This window comes from Gadus chalcogrammus, chromosome 14 (genome assembly GCF_026213295.1).
Source record: "Gadus chalcogrammus isolate NIFS_2021 chromosome 14, NIFS_Gcha_1.0, whole genome shotgun sequence".
In the NCBI taxonomy this organism is placed as follows: domain Eukaryota; kingdom Metazoa; phylum Chordata; class Actinopteri; order Gadiformes; family Gadidae; genus Gadus; species Gadus chalcogrammus.
Window position 1 is genome coordinate 20,577,133 of NC_079425.1, and position 18,264 is coordinate 20,595,396.

General features: G+C 45.4%; 2 protein-coding genes across 2 annotated transcripts; one reads left to right on the plus strand and one right to left on the minus strand.

The window, feature by feature from the left end:
* Positions 1–323: 323 nt before the first annotated feature.
* On the minus strand, positions 324–12,812 carry ercc3 (excision repair cross-complementation group 3). The gene is made up of 15 exons (XM_056607681.1): positions 12,587–12,812; positions 12,041–12,237; positions 11,291–11,527; positions 9,508–9,557; positions 9,071–9,206; positions 7,880–8,059; positions 7,536–7,740; positions 6,913–7,227; positions 5,665–5,849; positions 3,545–3,747; positions 3,018–3,114; positions 2,791–2,908; positions 2,163–2,281; positions 1,797–1,946; positions 324–1,125 (listed from the first exon to the last, which is right to left on the minus strand). The coding sequence occupies exons 1-15, from the start codon at positions 12,615–12,617 to the stop codon at positions 988–990; spliced, it is 2,361 nt and encodes a 786-aa protein (XP_056463656.1). The 5' UTR covers positions 12,618–12,812; the 3' UTR covers positions 324–987.
* A 37-nt stretch (positions 12,813–12,849) lies between these two features.
* Positions 12,850–18,170, plus strand: gpalpp1 (GPALPP motifs containing 1). The gene is made up of 7 exons (XM_056607682.1): positions 12,850–13,061; positions 13,285–13,399; positions 13,594–13,683; positions 14,228–14,477; positions 15,273–15,443; positions 16,473–16,565; positions 16,681–18,170. Exons 1-7 carry the CDS (start codon positions 12,980–12,982, stop codon positions 16,897–16,899), a joined length of 1,020 nt encoding a protein of 339 aa, XP_056463657.1. The 5' UTR covers positions 12,850–12,979; the 3' UTR covers positions 16,900–18,170.
* The last annotated feature ends 94 nt before the right edge of the window (positions 18,171–18,264 follow it).

Genomic DNA, 18,264 nt, shown 5'->3' on the forward strand with positions numbered 1-18,264 from the left:
AACTCTGTCCAATCTTATTTGACACCAGTTCAATCAGAACCACAGCGATAAGACTGAACAAGATGCAATACAGAAGAAGAAATAAGGTATTGATGATGCTGAGGAACAATGGATTTCAACGAGCATAAGCTAAGCTAAATAAAATATAATGAATTGTTTAGTCTTTTAATTTGAATTGTGTGACAGTTGTTTGTCTTCTGTGTTTGTAAAGATGCTGTAACCATAAGGAATTCCAAGAACAAAATTATATATTGACACATTTACTAAAAATTTAGAAGGTTTTCAATCCAAGAGAATGCCCCGATGTCAAGACACTCCCATCCCACCACGCCAGCCAATGATCTGTAAGCATGAGACACAGTCCTGCTGCACAGCCAATCAGGGCTCGCCCTGAGGTCGCCAAGGGGCCTCCCCTATATCCTCCTCTTTTAAAAGTATCCTCGAATAAAAGTAGTATGTATGATTAATAAAATATGTACAATCAATAAAAGCGGAGCTATGAATAAAAGATGTACAATGAATGGACATTCACACTACATAAGCAATCAGTATTATTTTTTAATTCCCAGTTTTGTTTATTTAAAGGTGGAGTTATAAAACCGTCTGACATGGAAAAGTTAAATGTGTCATTACAACCCAAACATATTTCAACCTGTTATAAAACTTCCTAATGCACAAATGAAACAAAAGTCATATTTCCTACCCAAATACTGGATTACACTTTGGGAAATTATTATTTTCTGTTTTTCTGCTCTTTAGACATCATCATAACCGGTATCCAAAACTTTGGCTATTTTTTAAGGTTATTTCCCTACACAAAAATTGTCCACTTAGATTCCTTTCAACCAGAACTTCCTCTCTGCTTCAGCTGCAGCTGTATGGCGGGAAAACTCTGGATCTACTCCACAGTATCAAGTAGCTTTGTTCAACCAGATTCTCCCTGGGCTGGCCCTTAGGTCCCGGATCGACCACCAGAGGGCGCTTTTTCTACTTGCGGAAGCGCTTGAAGAGCGGGTGGCATCCCTTGGCAGAGGCAGCGGCCGAGCGGCCCCGGCTGTGGTACTCCATGTAGACGGCGTCATCCGCCCCGGACATGGAGCTCATGGTGCCCGGTCGCCGCGAGAACTGAGAAGAAAACAATCACCAGAAATGTCTGAAAACAAATGCTAGAAATACCTGTAAGCATGCACTCCTTCTAGTGTTCAACTAAAAGTAAATCAGTAGTTATTCATTGAGACTTAATTATGACATCATTATAAAATAGTCACCGAAACTCATTAAATTACATTGAAATGTTACTTATACAGCATAATGTTATATTCTATATTCGTATATAGTTGTATGCTATTTATGTTATATTTGATCATTTTATGGTTTGTAATATCATTTTAGATATAATTATGTGATATTGTAAACATTAATTTTATATATTCTAATTTTAATTACCGGTAGATGTTACATAATATATTTGAATATAATGTAACAAAAACAATGCTCAAATATATTTGATTATGTCACGTCAGATATTATATTATAATATAATACTGTTACATAAAATAGTATTGTGTCATGCTTTAAAATAACGTTATATACTCTACAATCAGCACTGCTCTTGCTGACACACACTTGTCAGCAAAAAGTGCACACTGTTGTACATGGTCCATTTTTTGTATTTTCTCATTGTGTTTTGTATTTTGCACTACTCTGTCGTCTGTTATTTGCACCATCCTCTCTGCTGCTGTAACCCTTCAAAGGTCCCACTGTGGGACCAACAAAGGACTCTCTTCTGATCTCACCGTGGGTCGGCCCCCCATCTCCCCCAGCACCACCTCCTCCTCGGCGTCCAGTTCCGAGGCGGCGATCACCTTCTGCAGCAGCAGCTGCTGCTCCTCCCGCGTGGAGAACATCAGGTCGTCCTCCTCCATGCCCGCCATCTTAGTGATCACCTGCACACGCACACGCACAAAGAAACACACACACACAAACACACACAGACACACACACACACAAAGACACACACACGGTAAGGGTTTAAGGGCTAGGGGTTAACGGTTAGGGTTTAAGGGCTAGGGGTTAGGGGTTAAGGGCTGGGGGTTAAGGGCTTGGGGTTAAGGGCTAGGGGTTAAAGGTCAGGGGTTCAGGGCCAGGGGGCAGTATCTGACCTTGAAGCTGTACCCCTGGTCCACCAGGAACCTCTGTCTCTTGGTGGAGTAGGCCATCTCCTGAGTGTCCTGAGACACCAGAGAGTAGAAGTAGGCGTTGTACTCCTCCGCCACCATGCCTACACGAGCAGAACACCACGCGAGGTCAGACAAAGCAGCTAGAGGCCTGCTAGACTAGGGTTGAGCGATATCGCTTTTTGTTAAAAGTGTCTCACCCCAAAGCATGGCGGTTTATCGTTCAACGGTCAAAAAAGCTACTTGTATAAACCGAGCCAGAGCACAACTTACAACATCCGTTTCCAATGTGCCATGAGCTTCTACCCTCTTTTCTGATACATCTTGCTGCAATTGTAAGCAAATCACTTTTTCCCCCCATTCTTGTTTCATACAAAATATATCCATTTTAAAATCCAGTATAAGGCTACTAGTCTGGCTAGAGTAATAGAATAGCGATTAACTATAACCTCCATAAGCTTACAATTCGTATCTGTGTGTGAATGGGCTAGGCTAGCATTAAAGCCAAAAGGAATTACTAAAATCTGAATGACATCTATCCAAGTACACACACACACACACACACACACACACACACACACACACACACACACACACATGAAGTCAGACGCACCTTTCTTGGCTCTCAGCACGCGGCCCAGCCTCTGGGCCTCCTGCCGCCGGGACCCGCCGTGGGAGGAGATCTGGATCAGCACGTTGGCCTCCGGGAGGTCGAAGGACGTGTCTCCTACCTGCGGGCGGAGGGACAGGGCTGTTCACACAGCATACACGAGAGAGGGCAGTTCTGTGGACGACGTGAGGGACGGAGCCCGGACGATCCCACAGGAGAGAGGGACTCACCTTGGAGATGAAGATGGTGTTGATCTTGGGGTTGAGTTTGAAGTTCTGGAGGATCTGCATGCGCTCCCCCTGAGAGGTGGGGCCGTAGATGTAAGGTCTAGAAGGGGGGGGGGGGGGGGGGAGAGAAAGAGCTCAACACACTGGTCCTCGTGGCCTACAGTAGCCGATATTGAAATCTCGATAATTCAAACGATCATTTTTGAGTTTCAAAACATAATGCATCTATTGGGCATTTCTCTCCAAAATAACACTTCGAAACTGGGAACCTTGACATTTCCACTAAATGTTCAAGTAGAAAACGTTTAAATCGAAAATAATGTACAAAAATGTATCCAGCTGTTCCATTTCTATAAAACAATTAATGAATAAAAATAAATAATAATAACAATAAATATATATACATATCGTTTCAACTCGATTATATTAGTTTGCAGATCGTTTGAGCCAAAAATCGAAATCGCGATCAATATTCGATTAATTAAGCCTTACATGAACCTCTCCGTGGCTGTCATGGCTTCGGATCTTACTTGTTTAGGCGGATGGCATACTCCTTGAGGGCGAACACGTTGTCGGCAAACACGATGATCTTGTCGTTGCGGCGCTCGTGGAAGCGGATGAGGAACTGGCAGGCGCGGAACTTGTTGGGGTTCATGGTGTAGAGGAGGATCCTCTTCTTGGTCTTGATGGCGACGTACTCCCGGTAGAACTCTGGAGACATGGGACACCACACCTAGGGGAGGACGGTCCCGACATTAGAGACCTAGACCTGGCATCTCCAAACGGCGGACCGGAGATGCCAGGACTAACCCTTTTTTTTTCATGATTTCACTATACAAAGCATGATTATGTTAATAAAGACATTTCTCACTGAAATACAAATTGGAAGGCAGAATAGTCTGTAGTACAGCATAAAAACAGCAAAAGGCAATGATCTTCACATAGCGAAGATCATGCCCTCACCGAACTCCCCCCCTCCCTCCGTCTGTCACGGCATGTGCGTAATAGCGTCACTAAAAAAATAGCCAATCAAAGCGTTTGTTTACTGGAAGAGCGATTTGGAATGATAAAATCACTTGCTCGAAAATTAGGAAAGTTGACCACGAAAACAGTCATTTTAAAGATGAATGGACTGACCAATAAATGTTCATTCTCCCGCAAGGCAGTACTAAACCTTTGTTGCGTCTTTTATGTGTTGAAACCGTGGCGCTGATAAAAAGCGGGAATATCAGGGGGCATTACGAATCCAACATAAAAAAACTTTCAGACTATTGTCGAGGAGTGCTTGAACGCCGCTGCCAAGACGATACTTGAAGGTAAACAAAGGGATGAATTGTGTGAAAAAATAAAGCATATCCCAATGTCAGCTGCAACGACAACCAGAAAATCAGAAAATCAGAAGACGCACTGTCACAGTTTGATGCGGCTGTTCAGAGTGCCCCATCCTTAGCCATCGATGAGTCTTCAGATGTAACGGATAATGCCCACCTTTTGGTTTATGTGCGATTTTTTCATCAAGACAAGAAAGAGATCTGTGAGGACCTGTTGGGTCTAACACCACTTGAGACACACACAAGACGAGAAGATATTAATGAGGCTATTAAGGAGATGCTGTCAAAGAGGGGGATTGATCTAACAAAGGTCTCAGTCACTACAGATGGGGTACCTGTTTTGCATACTTGAAATGTAGGCCTAGTGTACCTGTTTTGCTTACTTGAAATGAAGGCCTAATGCTCTTTTTGCATTTGCGTTAAAGTAGGCTATTTGGAAATTGAAATTATAAGGAAATATGTCGTGTTGATTGTATTTGACAAAAGTAGGCTATTACGACGTGGTAGGTTAGAGGTTCAGACCTTTCTTGGAAGGAACTTTTAGTAACTGGACCTTGTTCAATTTTAATTGAAGACGCCTGGCCTAAACCCTCCATCCTCACCCTAGACTCTAGCCCCTAGTATACCCTAGCCCCTAGTATACTCTAGCCCCTAATATACTCTAGCCCCCCCTAGCCCCTAGTATACACTAGCCCCCCCTAGTATACCCTAGCCCCCCCAAGTAAACCCTAGTATACTCTAGCCCCTAGTATACCCTAGCCCCCCTCTAGCCCCTAGTATACCCTAGCCCCCCTCTAGCCCCTAGTATACCCTAGCCCCCCTCTAGCCCCTAGTATACTCTAGCCCCCCCTAGTATACCATAGTATACTCTAGCCCCCCCTAGTATACCCTAGCCCCCCTCTAGCCCCTGGTATACTCTAGCCCCCCCTAGTATACCCTAGCCCCTGGTATACTCTAGCCCCCCTCTAGCCCCTGGTATACTCTAGCCCCCCCTAGTATACCATAGTATACTCTAGCCCCCCCTAGTATACCCTAGCCCCTGGTATACTCTAGCCCCCCCTAGTATACCATAGTATACTCTAGCCCCCCCTAGTATACCCTAGCCCCCCTCTAGCCCCTAGTATACCCTAGCCCCCCCTAGCCCTTAGTGGAACCTGTAGCCATAGTTGACCCTGGTGAACCCTAGTGGATGCCGGTGGCCCCTAGTGCCCCCTAGTGGCCCCTGGTGGACCATGGCGGCCCTACTGGCCCCTGGTGGACCATGATGGCCCTAGTGGCCCCTGGTGGACCATGGTGGCCCTACTGGCCCCGAGCCCCACCTCAGCACACTGGACCTTGGCGATGTATCCGTTGTTCTGCAGCTCCATCCAGTTGGCCTCAAACAGCTTGGGTCCGATCAGGAAGTTCAGGTCCACGATCTTGTCGTCCTCTCGGACCAGCGTGGCGGTGAGACCCAGCTTACAGTGGCACTGGACGATGGTCAGAACCCGCCGGAACATCTTGGCTGTGGGGAGGCCACGTGTATAGTGAATGTTAGTGCAAATATATTTATAATGTTAATATCACAATATTAATACTACACTTATTTATTGATCGGTTATCCTCATTTTTAAAAGTCGACAAATGTATATCTCCTTTTGTGAATAAATAAAAAATAGAATTTCAGTTCAGATTTTGGAGGATAAACTACAATTCACAGTGTTTGAACAAAGGGGAATGGCGGTCTCACCAAGCAGACTTTAGATCAATAGGAGCGCCTCACTTTCGTTTGCCTTAAATGTATTTTGTCCAAACATGCTGCTGGGGTCGGGGATCAGTAAAGGTGTGTTAAGTGGAATGGGTCTCTCTACTGTGAAACTCTACAGGCCGAAACTCGAAAACTTGATATGGCTGAACATTCATCTCGCATCCAAAAGAGGACTGATAACTTGCCAATGTATAAATCAATTCTGTTAAATCTACTTCTTAAACCTCCGTCTTGCACTCATGAATGAGCTTATCTTTAGCGATACAGCCTATGTAACTCTGGCCCTCAGACTGTGGTTTCAGGGCCAGGCTCTCTGTAGCCTAGGCCTGCAGGGCCTTCAGCTTCGCATCAACGAAATGTATGCATAAAGGGGGACAGGGAGAAGCAAAGTAAAACCAATAGTATCAGAGGGAGTAAATAAAGTTGGCAGTAAAAAAGTGAGTAAATAAAGTTGGGCCGAAAGCAAAAGAGTGTGTAAATAAAGTTGGGCCGACAGCAAAAGAGTGTGTAAATAAAGTTGGGCCGAAAGCAAAAGAGTGTGTAAATAAAGTTGGGCCGACAGCAAAAGAGTGTGTAAATAAAGTTGGGCCAACAGTATCAGAGACTGTAAATTAAGTTGGGCCGACAGCAAAAGAGTGTGTAAATAAAGTTGGGCCGAAAGCAAAAGAGTGTGTAAATAAAGTTGGGCCGAAAGCAAAAGAGTGTGTAAATAAAGTTGGGCCGACAACAGAGTGTATAAATATAGTTGGGCCGACAACAGAGTGTATAAATATAGTTGGGCCGACACTATCAGCGTGAAGAAACAAAGTAGTCCTCTCACCAGGAATGGTGTGCACCTCATCCAGTATAATCAGGCCCCACTCCTGGCTCCTCATCCACTCCATGACGCGCTCGGCCTCCCAGGACCTCTTGGTGGTGTGGCCCAGCATGGAGTAGGTGCTGATGGCCACCGAGCAGCCAATGGGCTTGTCCTTGGCGTCCGACGTGAAGCGGCAGATCTGGGAGTCGTCAATGGTGGACCACATCTTGAACTGGGCCTTCCACTGCTCCACCGACACCGACGAGTTCCCCAGCACCAGGCAGCGCTTCCTCACCGTGCAGGCGGCCGTCACGCCCACAAGAGACTTCCCCGCACCTGCACCCGCCATACACACAAACAGAGACGCAACACACACACACACACACACAAATCCACAGTGCAACATACACACACAAAAAGACGCACAACACACGCACACAAATCCACAGTACAACACACAAACACAAAAGGAGAGAATGCCCGCTTTACCAACAATTATATCGGGAGTAAGTTCTACCAAAGAACTTTGAATTTCTCGAACAGGGTTTTCCTTTAGGTTTAACTCGAAGATTATATAATATCTTACTTATACCTACACATTAATACTACTATATTTAAAAAGGCTGATGAAGCGTAATCCGTACCACAGGGCAGCACGATGACGCCGGAGCGAGCGCGTCCGTTCCCGAACATCTTCCGGAGGCTCTTCTCCTGGTACGGCCGCAGCACGGCCGTCGGCTTGAGGTCCATGTTGATGTCGGGGTTCACCGTGTCGTTGCGGAAGTCGTACTCCGCCAGCAGGGGGTACTCCAGCTGGATGCAGCGTTTTTGAACCTCCTCGATCATCTCCTGGAGTGGGACGGATGGATGGGCCGGAAGAACACACACACACACACACACACACACACACACTTAAAACTCATATTACCGGTAAATGTTTTATCATAGTACAAAATATTTTAAAGAACAGTAATGCTGAAATATTGACCTGTCGTATCTCAAAGGACACGGTCTGTGTCTCCTCCTCCTCCTCTTCCTCCTTGTCCATCTGCTCGTAGTAGCTGAAGATGTCCTCAGGAACCAGCGCGGTGGAAGAGGTTCCTTCTCCTGCCGCGGTGGTCGAGGTCGCCGCTGCTCCTGCCTTCTCAGCCTGCACAGATCTGGCGATCTAGAGAGAAGAGACAGTCAGAGATGTACTGAGGCATGATGTTAGACATCTACTGAGATCTACAAAGAGGATAGCTAGTTAGAGGCACACTGAGAGGAGAGATGGCTAGAGATCTAATGAGACAAGATATTGGCAGATAGTAAGATATCTACTGAGACAAGATAGTAGGATATCTACTGAGAGACAAGATAGTTATAGATCTACTAAGAGAAGATAGCAAGAGATCTACAGAGACAAGATAATTAGAGAGCTACCTAGAGGAGAAATAGTTATAGGTCTGCTGTGAGGAGAGATAGTTAGAGATCTAGTGATAAAAAGAGAGTAGGGGATCTACAGAGAGGAGAGACAGCAAGAGATGTAGGGGCTAGGACACCGGGTAGGAGCTTGGTGGACAAGGAGACATGAGCCGTTTCTCAATTCGCGTTCTTTTCTGTACTTGTGTACTTGCGTTCTCGTGAAACGTCGTCAGTCGTACCCCAAGTACTGTTCCAATTCAAAGTACGCATCAAGTCAAGTACTGTCGTAAAACCCGGAAGTGTTGTTGATCCGTTCTTCAATTGCCCGTTTCATCGAGGATGCATCGGAGGTGACATGTGTGGACTAAATATCCCAGGATGCATTTCGCATTCCTATGTTTTCAAATAGGGGACAGTAAGTGACCAGCACTCAGGCCTTGTGTGTCTGTATGCGTGTGTGTGCGTGTGCGTGTGTGTGTGTTTCTATTCTATTCCCGCACGTTCGTAATTCTTATATCAATAGCCTACTCTCCAATAATAAGATGGTGACGTCATCCAGTCCGCTGCTGTTCCAATTGCAGGTGCGTACTCCCGGCCTCGGAGGTTTGTACTACTTGGAAGTCCGGACTTGCCAAGTGCGAACTTCCAAGTCCACGAGTCCGCAATTCGCGTACTTGGCATTGAGAAACGGCTATGGTTTAGGAGGTAGGGGCTAGGAGCGAGAGGCTAGGAGGTCGGTTGCAGGTAGGGTCGGTAGGAGGAAGGGTCGACCTACCGCTGACTTGCTGCTGATGATCTCTGTGATGAGCTCCGTGTCCGCTCCGTCGGCGGTGCGCAGGCGACAGTCTCTGATGACCGAGTCCTGCAGGAGGTTCTGGATCACCTCGGGAAACGCACTCTCCACAAAGTACCTGAGCAGACACACCGGGAGGGCGCAGATTCGGAGAGGTGGAGGGAGAGCCAAGTTAGGTGGTAGAGAGGAGAGGGATTAGTTAATAAGATAGAGAGGTGGTAGGTTGGTTAGTTAGTTACATAGAGAAGTGGGTAGTCATTTAGTTTAAGATATAATAAATTGGTTAGTTGATTAGAGAGGTGGGTATAGTTAGTCAGTTAGATAGAAAGGTGGGTAGTTATTTAGTAGTAGTTAGTTAGTATATTAGTTATAATAGTATGCCTGTAGTAGTACAGGTCAGCAGTACTATAATATTATACCTGTTGTGTTTGAGAACCATCTTGACTTTTCCGTAGCTCACAGTGCAGAGCTGAGGAATAGAAGGAAGGTGACGACATCATTATATCTGTACATAATATATACAGTAAATATGTTCGTACAAATATACATACGTACAAATATACATAGTGTTAGATTTCAGCTTATTTCTAAACTGTTCGTAGACTCATTTTCCGTCTTAGTAGTAATTCTTGAAGTCGAAATCAAAGCAACTTGACAGGTTGGATAAGAGGGGTGAACAGATGGTTTATTCCAGGATGTATTACAGCGAGATACAGACTTAGGTTGAATAATCTATAGTGGACACGGTTGAGGAGCAGTTTTGAGACGAGTCCATACAAACATTATGTATATCTAAATATATATATATATATATATATATATATATATATATATATATATCAGTGGAGGCTTCTCCATTGAGGAGAGGGAGGAAGATCCTCCCTAACATTGTTGAGAATAAAAAATGTAGATTGCCCAGACTATTGTAATGAATTAATGCCCTTAAATATGACTACTTTATTGCCTTTGAATATATAATGTTCGTTTCCCTGGGTAAAGGGACATTAGCACCCCCTATCGCCTATTGACAATTACTTCAGGGAGGAACGTCCTCCGGAAGCCGCCGTCCACTCCCATTCATTTTCCCGAAAGTACTGGCGGCCGGTGGATAACATGGGTTTCAATGGGAGAGAGGAGGAAAATCCTCCTCTGAGTGGGTGGGACCTTAAGGGGTCTGATTCGCGCAAAAATCTATCCGTCTGCGCTATGAACCAATAAGCAGGATCCCTGGATGTTGAGCAGTGTTGCCAGATTGGTCCGATTTCCCACCCAATTGGGCTACTTTTAACCATGTTAGGCTGGAAGAATTATCATTGGGCGGGAAATCTGCCCAATCTGGCAACGCTGTCGATAGCAAACCCGGTCTGCATTGCCGCGGTGTTCAGTCTGAAAGACGCAGAGCAAGTGAAATCTGCGATAGCGCGATCCTAAATGCACAATGGAAACATTGGAAACGGAGGACATTGTTAACGTCTTATTACAAAAAGCATTCCATTCATTCAGTTACAGTGCTAAGTTAGCGACCAAAGAAAGAGGTAGACCACTTCCCAAAATCAAGGTCACCAGAAGTAATGGCAACGTCAGTGTTGTGAGTGCTACATGGTTTGCTAGGTACGCATGACTTACTGGTAGCATTACAAGCAATTGTAACTGAAAATAAACATAGCTAAATAACTTCAGTCAGTGAGGGCAAAAATAGGCCCAATGGTAGGCCCAGATTTTTGATTTACTTTTACAAATCAATAGTAGGCCTGATTTGACTAATATGCTTTGCATCCTTTCCTTCTCAAATTACAGTGATGCCACTGGTGGCTTTGTATACATTTTGTTCACATAACTCCCTCCCTGCTATTTTGTAGTTCACCAAAACACCCTGAAACAACTTGAGTCTCACATTCTTATGCCACCATACACCCACAGTGCAAGCAGGCCAATGGCAACCAAGCGTGCGGCCCTTCCTCCCTCACCTTAAAATCCACCAGCCGCCACTGATATATATATATATATATATATATAATAATTCATAGTATTTATTTATATATTCACACACACACACACACACACACACACACACACACACACACACACACACACACACACACACACACACACACACACACACACACACACACACACACACACACACACACACTTATTCATTCTACTATTGGTTACATGTTGATTCTAGCTGCCTCAAATTACCTTGATGAACTGAATGATACCGTCGGGTACAGAGGTCTTGCTTAGTTTCTGCAGGTACTCCACGATGTCGGAGGTCTGCAGGCCGACACTGACGGCGGCGTACAGTGAGTAGGCCGTCAGCTTGTACTCGTGTTCGTGGACGGGCCGGCACACCGGCTCAGCGATGGCCACCAGGAAGTCCTGGGCGTATTTATAGACGGGAGAGAAGGCCTCCAGGAAGATGTGACCATCTGGGGCCTGGGATGGGAGGGGGGGGGGGGGGGGACAGGTTTAACACAACCCCTGGGCTTTCTGGATGGATCTCCCTACAAACAATTGCTGATCTAGCTCTAGTAATCTGAAACGCACTTTGTTGATCGGTAGTGTTGTGGAGGACTTAGAAGGCACTTTGAAATTTGATACACCTGCTGTTGCAGTACTTATAAAACAGGGTGGCTACACCAATTTAGAGGCCGATATGGAATGAGTATCTTAACGAGATTAGTCAGCAGCAGTATGTTGACGGAGGGGGGGATCTGGCGAGGCGATGACAGAATTTGGGGGTCACATGAAGTGTTGGTTGACATTAGTATTGTAACAGTATTTTCAGAGATTCTCTAACTGTGTGTGTTCAACTATTATTTGTCACATCAAAAGTCACACATGCACAACTAGCTCTGAAACACTTTACCTACTCCATCGATCCATTGTGCACGAACCAACTGAAGAAGCACTACAATAACCATAAGGACGTAGGCTGCAGGTCCTTACCACCCATAGCGGTCGTGAGGAGTGGTCGTTCTTCAGTAGCATCTGGGAGCGGTAGTCCTTAGCTCCGTACTCATCCAGCTTAGTGGTGGACTCCTCCACATGCTTCCCCGCAGCTGCAGGGATCTCCTGGGAATCCGCTCCCCCCACCTCTTCATCATCATCCTCTTCCTCGTAGGAACGTTTCTTGGACCGCTTCTCTGGGGACGGAGAGGAAGAGATAACTCAAATAACAATCTGACGAACGACGCTTTTATTCTTAGTGACTTACAGGTGGGGCTGGGAATAACTGAAACATACGAAAGAGTAGTGACGACTAACACTGAGAGAGAAAAGTGCTGCGTAGATGGCGTGACAGCAGTTTTAACTTATATATTATGTTAAGTTCAGAACAGTTAGTTAGTTTAACATAGAGCTAAATCTGGATAACTGGTGAAACGCTTGAATCTGATTATTTTAAGGGATGATTCATATTTTATGACATTTGTATTTTATATAACGTTGTTACACATTGATTTTTAAAGCTTAACTGCGCCGTGAGTTACTCACCACCCCGGTCTGCTTTGTCCTTCTTCCCCATCTCAAAGATCACACTTTAATAACCACAGGACTCATATGTTTAGATCAACTTATAGGTCTTCATCTACCAATAAGTTCTAAAGGTATCAAATCAAACTGTGTCTGTAGCTGCTGCTAGGGATGATGATGATCATGATGATGGCATGGTGGTGGTGGCAGAGAGGAAAACAACACACACAACACTTCCGCAGAGATGACCACGTGGTCCATATCTGGGCGCTGATTGGATGTACGGTCTTATGTTTACTTCCGGTAGGCTACGGGTTCAAATCCTTTTTGTTCTCCCTAATGTTTTTTAAAATTCTATCTTACACGTTTTACATTTGATTTCAGCTTCGTTTTGGTCAGAAATCATAAACCAATATGTCTAGTCGTGGCGTCATCGGTCCCGCCCTGCCGCCGAGGAAGACCCGCGACGAAGACTCCGAAAGTGATGATGATGATTGTAAGTCATTTTTAACTATGGACCAATTTAGCAGAAACACGATGTCTAGCCCTAACCCTAACCCTAAAGACGGAGTGGAGTGTGGATACTATATTTAACGTTTTAATTGTTGTTACTATGCATGTTACATGTATGTCCCTCCCTGGCTGACAACTGTATGCACACCAGAAGGCCCTTAGGGGACAGTAAGATGTTCTGTCTCCTCTGTATGTTGTGTGTTCAGTCGCCGGTCCAGCTCTCCCTCCGGGTTATAAACCAGGAGGACGGTCATCTTCATCAGAGGACAGTGAGGAAGAGGTGGTGGCGAAGAGAGCCAAGACCAGACACCCTACCGAAGAGTAACCACACTATACACTAACGTTACCTTTCTACCTGCACTCCTACCTCAACAGCTAGTTAGTTTTATAACTAGTTACATATTCTATTACCTCCCGAAAAGTTATTCAGTTTTATAACTAGTTACTATCTACAACCACGACAACAGCTAGATAGTTGGATAACTGGTGTAATGTTCATATTGATATGTGTTCAGGTTGGATAAAGACACCAAGGATGACGATGCTGGATACTTTGGACCGGCTCTGCCCCCAGGGTTTAAGAAGCAACAGGCTTCACCTGAGAGGTGAGCACTATTCTGTTCCTTAACCTCGCACTCAAGTAAACACATGGTATGGGATGAACACCATGACTAAAGTGCTTCAGGTTGCGATGGTGACTGGAAAAGTGCTGAACTAACCCTGCACATTTCCTTTTTAACATTGTGACTGTTAAATTTAGGAGATTAAACATGAAACATGGTTAGCGGGTATGTTAGGTTTAAGAGTTAAAACATGAACCATTGATAGTTGCTGTCTTAGTTTGAGGAGTTAAGACTTGAAACATGGATGGTTACTGTTTTAAGTTAAGGAGTTGAAACGTGAAACATGGTTTATGTTTAGTAGTTGAAACATGGAGACTTAGACATGGAAAGAGTGACTTTTAAGTTGATTTATTCACATAATATGAATGCATGATAGTGATGTCATGTAAATGAGGTGTAAATAATGATTAAAATGGTGAATGAAATGATTATAAATCCTTGAAAGAAGAAATGATGGAATCAATTCTAATACAATGTGATTGAAGAGATAAATAATGTGTGTGTGTGTGTGTGTGTGTGTGTTCAGGCCGTCTGTACTAGGTCCTGCCCTACCACCAGGGTTTCGCCGGGCAGCGTCGGACGACGAGGATGATGGAGACAGTGACGACGGGATCCCGGGACCCGCTCTTCCTCCGGGCTACACGGCCGAGCGGTCGTGCAGTGAGGAGGAAGAGGAAGTGATCGGCCCCATGCCGGCCCGGGGGCCCGTGGATGACTCCGTTCTTCGGGACATTGAGCGTCGGGCTCAGAAGATGAAGGACAAGCTGACTGGAAACGTGAGTCTGTTTATTATTGGTTCTCTTTATTTCTACGGCTTAAACCTCTACTGAACCTGCTGTCACCTCCTTTAACCCGCACACCAACCAGCTCTCTTGACCGCATCCTGTCTCTTCCTGACCACTTCCGGTCCTATTCCTGAACACATCCTGTCTCTTCCTGACTACATCCTGCCCTATTACTGACCACATCCTGTCCTCTTCCTGAACCCATCCTGTCTCTTCCTGACCACATGTCCTCTTCCTGACCACTTCCTTTCCTCAGACACAAAACTGCCTCAGATGTACACTTTTAGATCAAAACGTTTGTCTGTAATTTCCTTGTTGTCACAAGGCCACGCGTGTGTTACCTCGTACTGTGGCTGTCTTGATTATACGCGGTCCTCTACACACCGGAAGAGGGGCTGGCCCTGGAGGCTCCAATTAAGTGACAATGAGATCACAGACATTAATGCACACACGTGCACCAATATGCACACACACACTTACCGGTACTTAAAACGAGTTGAGAGAGAGCCAGAGCCTCCCGCAATACGCATACAAGAACTAGATGACTGGCTGACTGAATACAAGTCTGATTGCAGTTCTTTGGTACACCTGGAAGGATTCCAGAGTGCAATGTTCGGAGACAACTCAGTTCAACTTGCATCTTCATTCACAGAGCTTGCATTATACTAGTCCAAATCACCCAGACGGGGGATTTGGATGCCACAACAGAAAGTACTAGTACATGGTGATGAATAACAACAATTATACAGAAAATAATCTGCGTGTCTGTTGTCCCCATGGCCACAGGAAGCCCCTGAGGTGGTTGCCAGGGAGACGTGGATGACAGAGCTCCCTCCAGAGTTGCAGCACATCGGCCTCGGCCTCGCGGCGAGGACCTTCAAGAAGAAGGCCGGTCCTGAGAACAAGGACCGCTCCATGTGGACTGACACCCCCGCCGAACGGGAGCGCAAGCTACAGGTAGGAACCCCCCCGCCTCTAACGGTAGAAACTTACACCTTGCCCTCCTCTAACAGGTAGGAACCCACCCCCTCTAACAGGTAGGAACCCACCCCCCCTCTAACAGGTAGGAACCCATCCCCTCTAACAGGTAAAACCCACCCCCTCTAACAGGTAGGAACCCACCCCCTCTAACAGGTAGGAACCCATCCCCTCTAACAGGTAGGAACCCACCCCCTCTAACAGGTAGGAACCCATCCCCTCTAACAGGTAAAACCCACCCCCTCTAACAGGTAGGAACCCACCCCCTCTAACAGGTAGGAACCCATCCCCTCTAACAGGTAAAACCCACCCCCTCTAACAGGTAGGAACCCACCCCCTCTAACAGGTAGGAACCCACCCCCCCTCTAACAGGTAGGAACCCACCCCCTCTAACAGGTAGGAACCCACCCCCCCTCTAACAGGTAGGAACCCACCCCCTCTAACAGGTAGGAACCCACCCCCTCTAACAGGTAGGAACCCACCCCCTCTAACAGGTAGGAACCCACCCCCTCTAACAGGTAGGAACCCACCCCCTCTAACAGGTAGGAACCCATCCCCTCTAACAGGTAAAACCCACCCCCTCTAACAGGTAGGAACCCACCCCCTCTAACAGGTAGGAACCCACCCCCTCTAACAGGTAAAACCCATCCCCTCTAACAGGTAGGAACCCACCCCCACTAACAGGTAGGAACCCACCCCCTCTAACAGGTAGGAACCCACCCCCTCTAACGGGTAGAAACCCACCCCCTCTAACAGGTAGAAACCCACACCTAGCCCCCTCTCCTTCTTTAACATGAATCCACAACACTAGCTTATAACTAACCCCCTCTAACCAATAGCCCATCCCCTCTCTAAAAGGGTAGACCCTCATCATTAGCCCAGCCCCCCATCTCTAACAACTCGCCCACAACCAACGCTCTCTGAACACTAGCCCCCCTCTCTGACCAGAGACAAGGATGTGTTTTGTGTGTTTATTCAAGTCTGTCCTTTTATTGACCTGTCTAATAGGAGCGCCTCGAAGGAAAGGAGAAGGTGAAAGAAGATGCACCAAAAATGTCCCGCAAAGACCTGGAGATGGCGGAAAAGGTTTCCAAGTACAATGTGAGTGTCCTTGGTGTTCGTTGCAGTTAAAGCTACATTTCCACCATAGGAACAACAACTTTTATCAATGATAAAAAATATTAATAATAATGTTTTCTTTATGTCCCGTGCTTAGGACAAGAAGCGCAGCGAGTCTCTGATGACTTTACACTCCAAGAAGCAGAAGAAAGAGGCCCTGACGAAGGTCAAGGAGCCAGTGGAGAGGAAGGCGTTTGACCGCGACGCAGACCTGCAGGTGAACCGCTTCGACGAGGCGCAGAAGGAACGCCTGCTGAAGAAATCTCAGGAGTTGAACACAAAGTTCTCCCACAGCAAGGAGCGCATGTTCCTCTAGGCCTCCAGAGGAGAGGCTGTGTGTGAAAGCTGTACGTTTTATCTCGAAGGCAAAGGGGAGCCAGCTGTTATCGAAATGTGTTAATTCGATCCGGAGACCCCTGGACAGTCCAGTAGGTCTAGAAATCTGTTTCGTGTAGCGCTACCTCCTGTGGTCTTCTCCTATATGGTTTGATGATGTTGAAAAAACAGGGAACTGCCACATAGTTTGAGACCTTTCAACTTCATACTGTGTCCAAATATGAATGAGTTCAAACTTAAAGCCATCATTTCATGCCTTTAACCTTCTTAGGAGCATAGCCTGGATTTAATACCTGGATGTCAGATATTGATTATTGTTATGTATTTCAATTTAATGTTTTAATAAAGTAAAAATTGCTTTGTTTACACAATTTTGAACAGATCAGTATAAGCTGGTATTCCAAACTCTTCTTCAATTTATGAATTTATTCCTGGTGGACACTGAATACCAACGTCTTCTCCTTGTGGTGTTGGTATGACAGGGTGAAGCCACTGGGAGGCGCTGGACACTTTCTTCTTTGGTAGACCAGTACCTTGGCTTTTCTTTCAGGAAATTGACGAGCACAGATCCTGGGGCAGGTGCTTGGCAGTGGCGTCCCCTGGCGAGTCATGTATAATATGATTCTGTCTGACATTTTGCATTATTTACTATTCATGAAAACTATCTAATGTCATTTTTTAAAATTGTTAGAATGATAGAAAATACCAGGTGCATAACCAGCCAGACCGAGTAAAGGTTTTGTTCCTTTTACTCAAATTTAAGCTGTATATTTGTCTTTTGTCCAAAAAAAACCCGTGGCTATTTACTGAACAATCTATTGCCTAATAAATGTAGAGATAGATACATACACATTAAAAAAGGATTGTTGTGGAACTCAATGCTACCTACCGGTTAAGTCTCTGCACATCAGTTAGTAACTGCAAAACAAAACAGTATAGCATTATGGTATTCTTTAACTCATTTTTTACATGATATTCATCTAGCCTTTATAATTCAACAGCACAATAGAATTGCTGTAAGTCTGTTTTGGCTTTCGGTTAAGGTGTGCCATGTGTGCAACCCAGAATTTTCAGAGCTCCATCTGGCCACCCCTATGAAACATGTTTGAGCGCCAAATCTGTCAGCTCGTCTGGAACAGAATAAATCATTTTATTACAATTGATGGGACTATCTATATATAGCAGCATGTTCCTTATTTTCTGTCTAGAACGACATTGTTGACTGTTTTGCCTGCCATGGCACTCACAAACAATAATGAATAAATGTGATATAAAGAATATGGAGCTGCTTGAACATTATACTGACATTCCCCCATCAATTCTAAAATATTTCTATATTAATGTG

Excerpts from the sequence above, each read along its gene's own strand:
- ercc3 (XM_056607681.1), bottom strand. The coding sequence starts at position 12,617 with ATGGGGAAGAAGGACAAAGCAGACCGGGGTG. Across the intron at positions 7,228-7,535 it reads CGTCATCGTGCTGCCCTGTG|GTGCGGGGAAGTCTCTTGTG; the intron begins GTACGGATTACG and ends TGGCGGGTGCAG. Across the intron at positions 2,909-3,017 it reads ACACCATCTTCATCTCCAAG|GTAGGAGACACGTCCTTCGA; the intron begins GTGAGTCCCTCT and ends CTCCGCCCGCAG.
- gpalpp1 (XM_056607682.1), top strand. The coding sequence starts at position 12,980 with ATGTCTAGTCGTGGCGTCATCGGTCCCGCCCTGCCGCCGAGGAAGACC. Across the intron at positions 13,400-13,593 it reads ACCAGACACCCTACCGAAGA|GTTGGATAAAGACACCAAGG; the intron begins GTAACCACACTA and ends ATATGTGTTCAG. Across the intron at positions 14,478-15,272 it reads AGGACAAGCTGACTGGAAAC|GAAGCCCCTGAGGTGGTTGC; the intron begins GTGAGTCTGTTT and ends CCATGGCCACAG.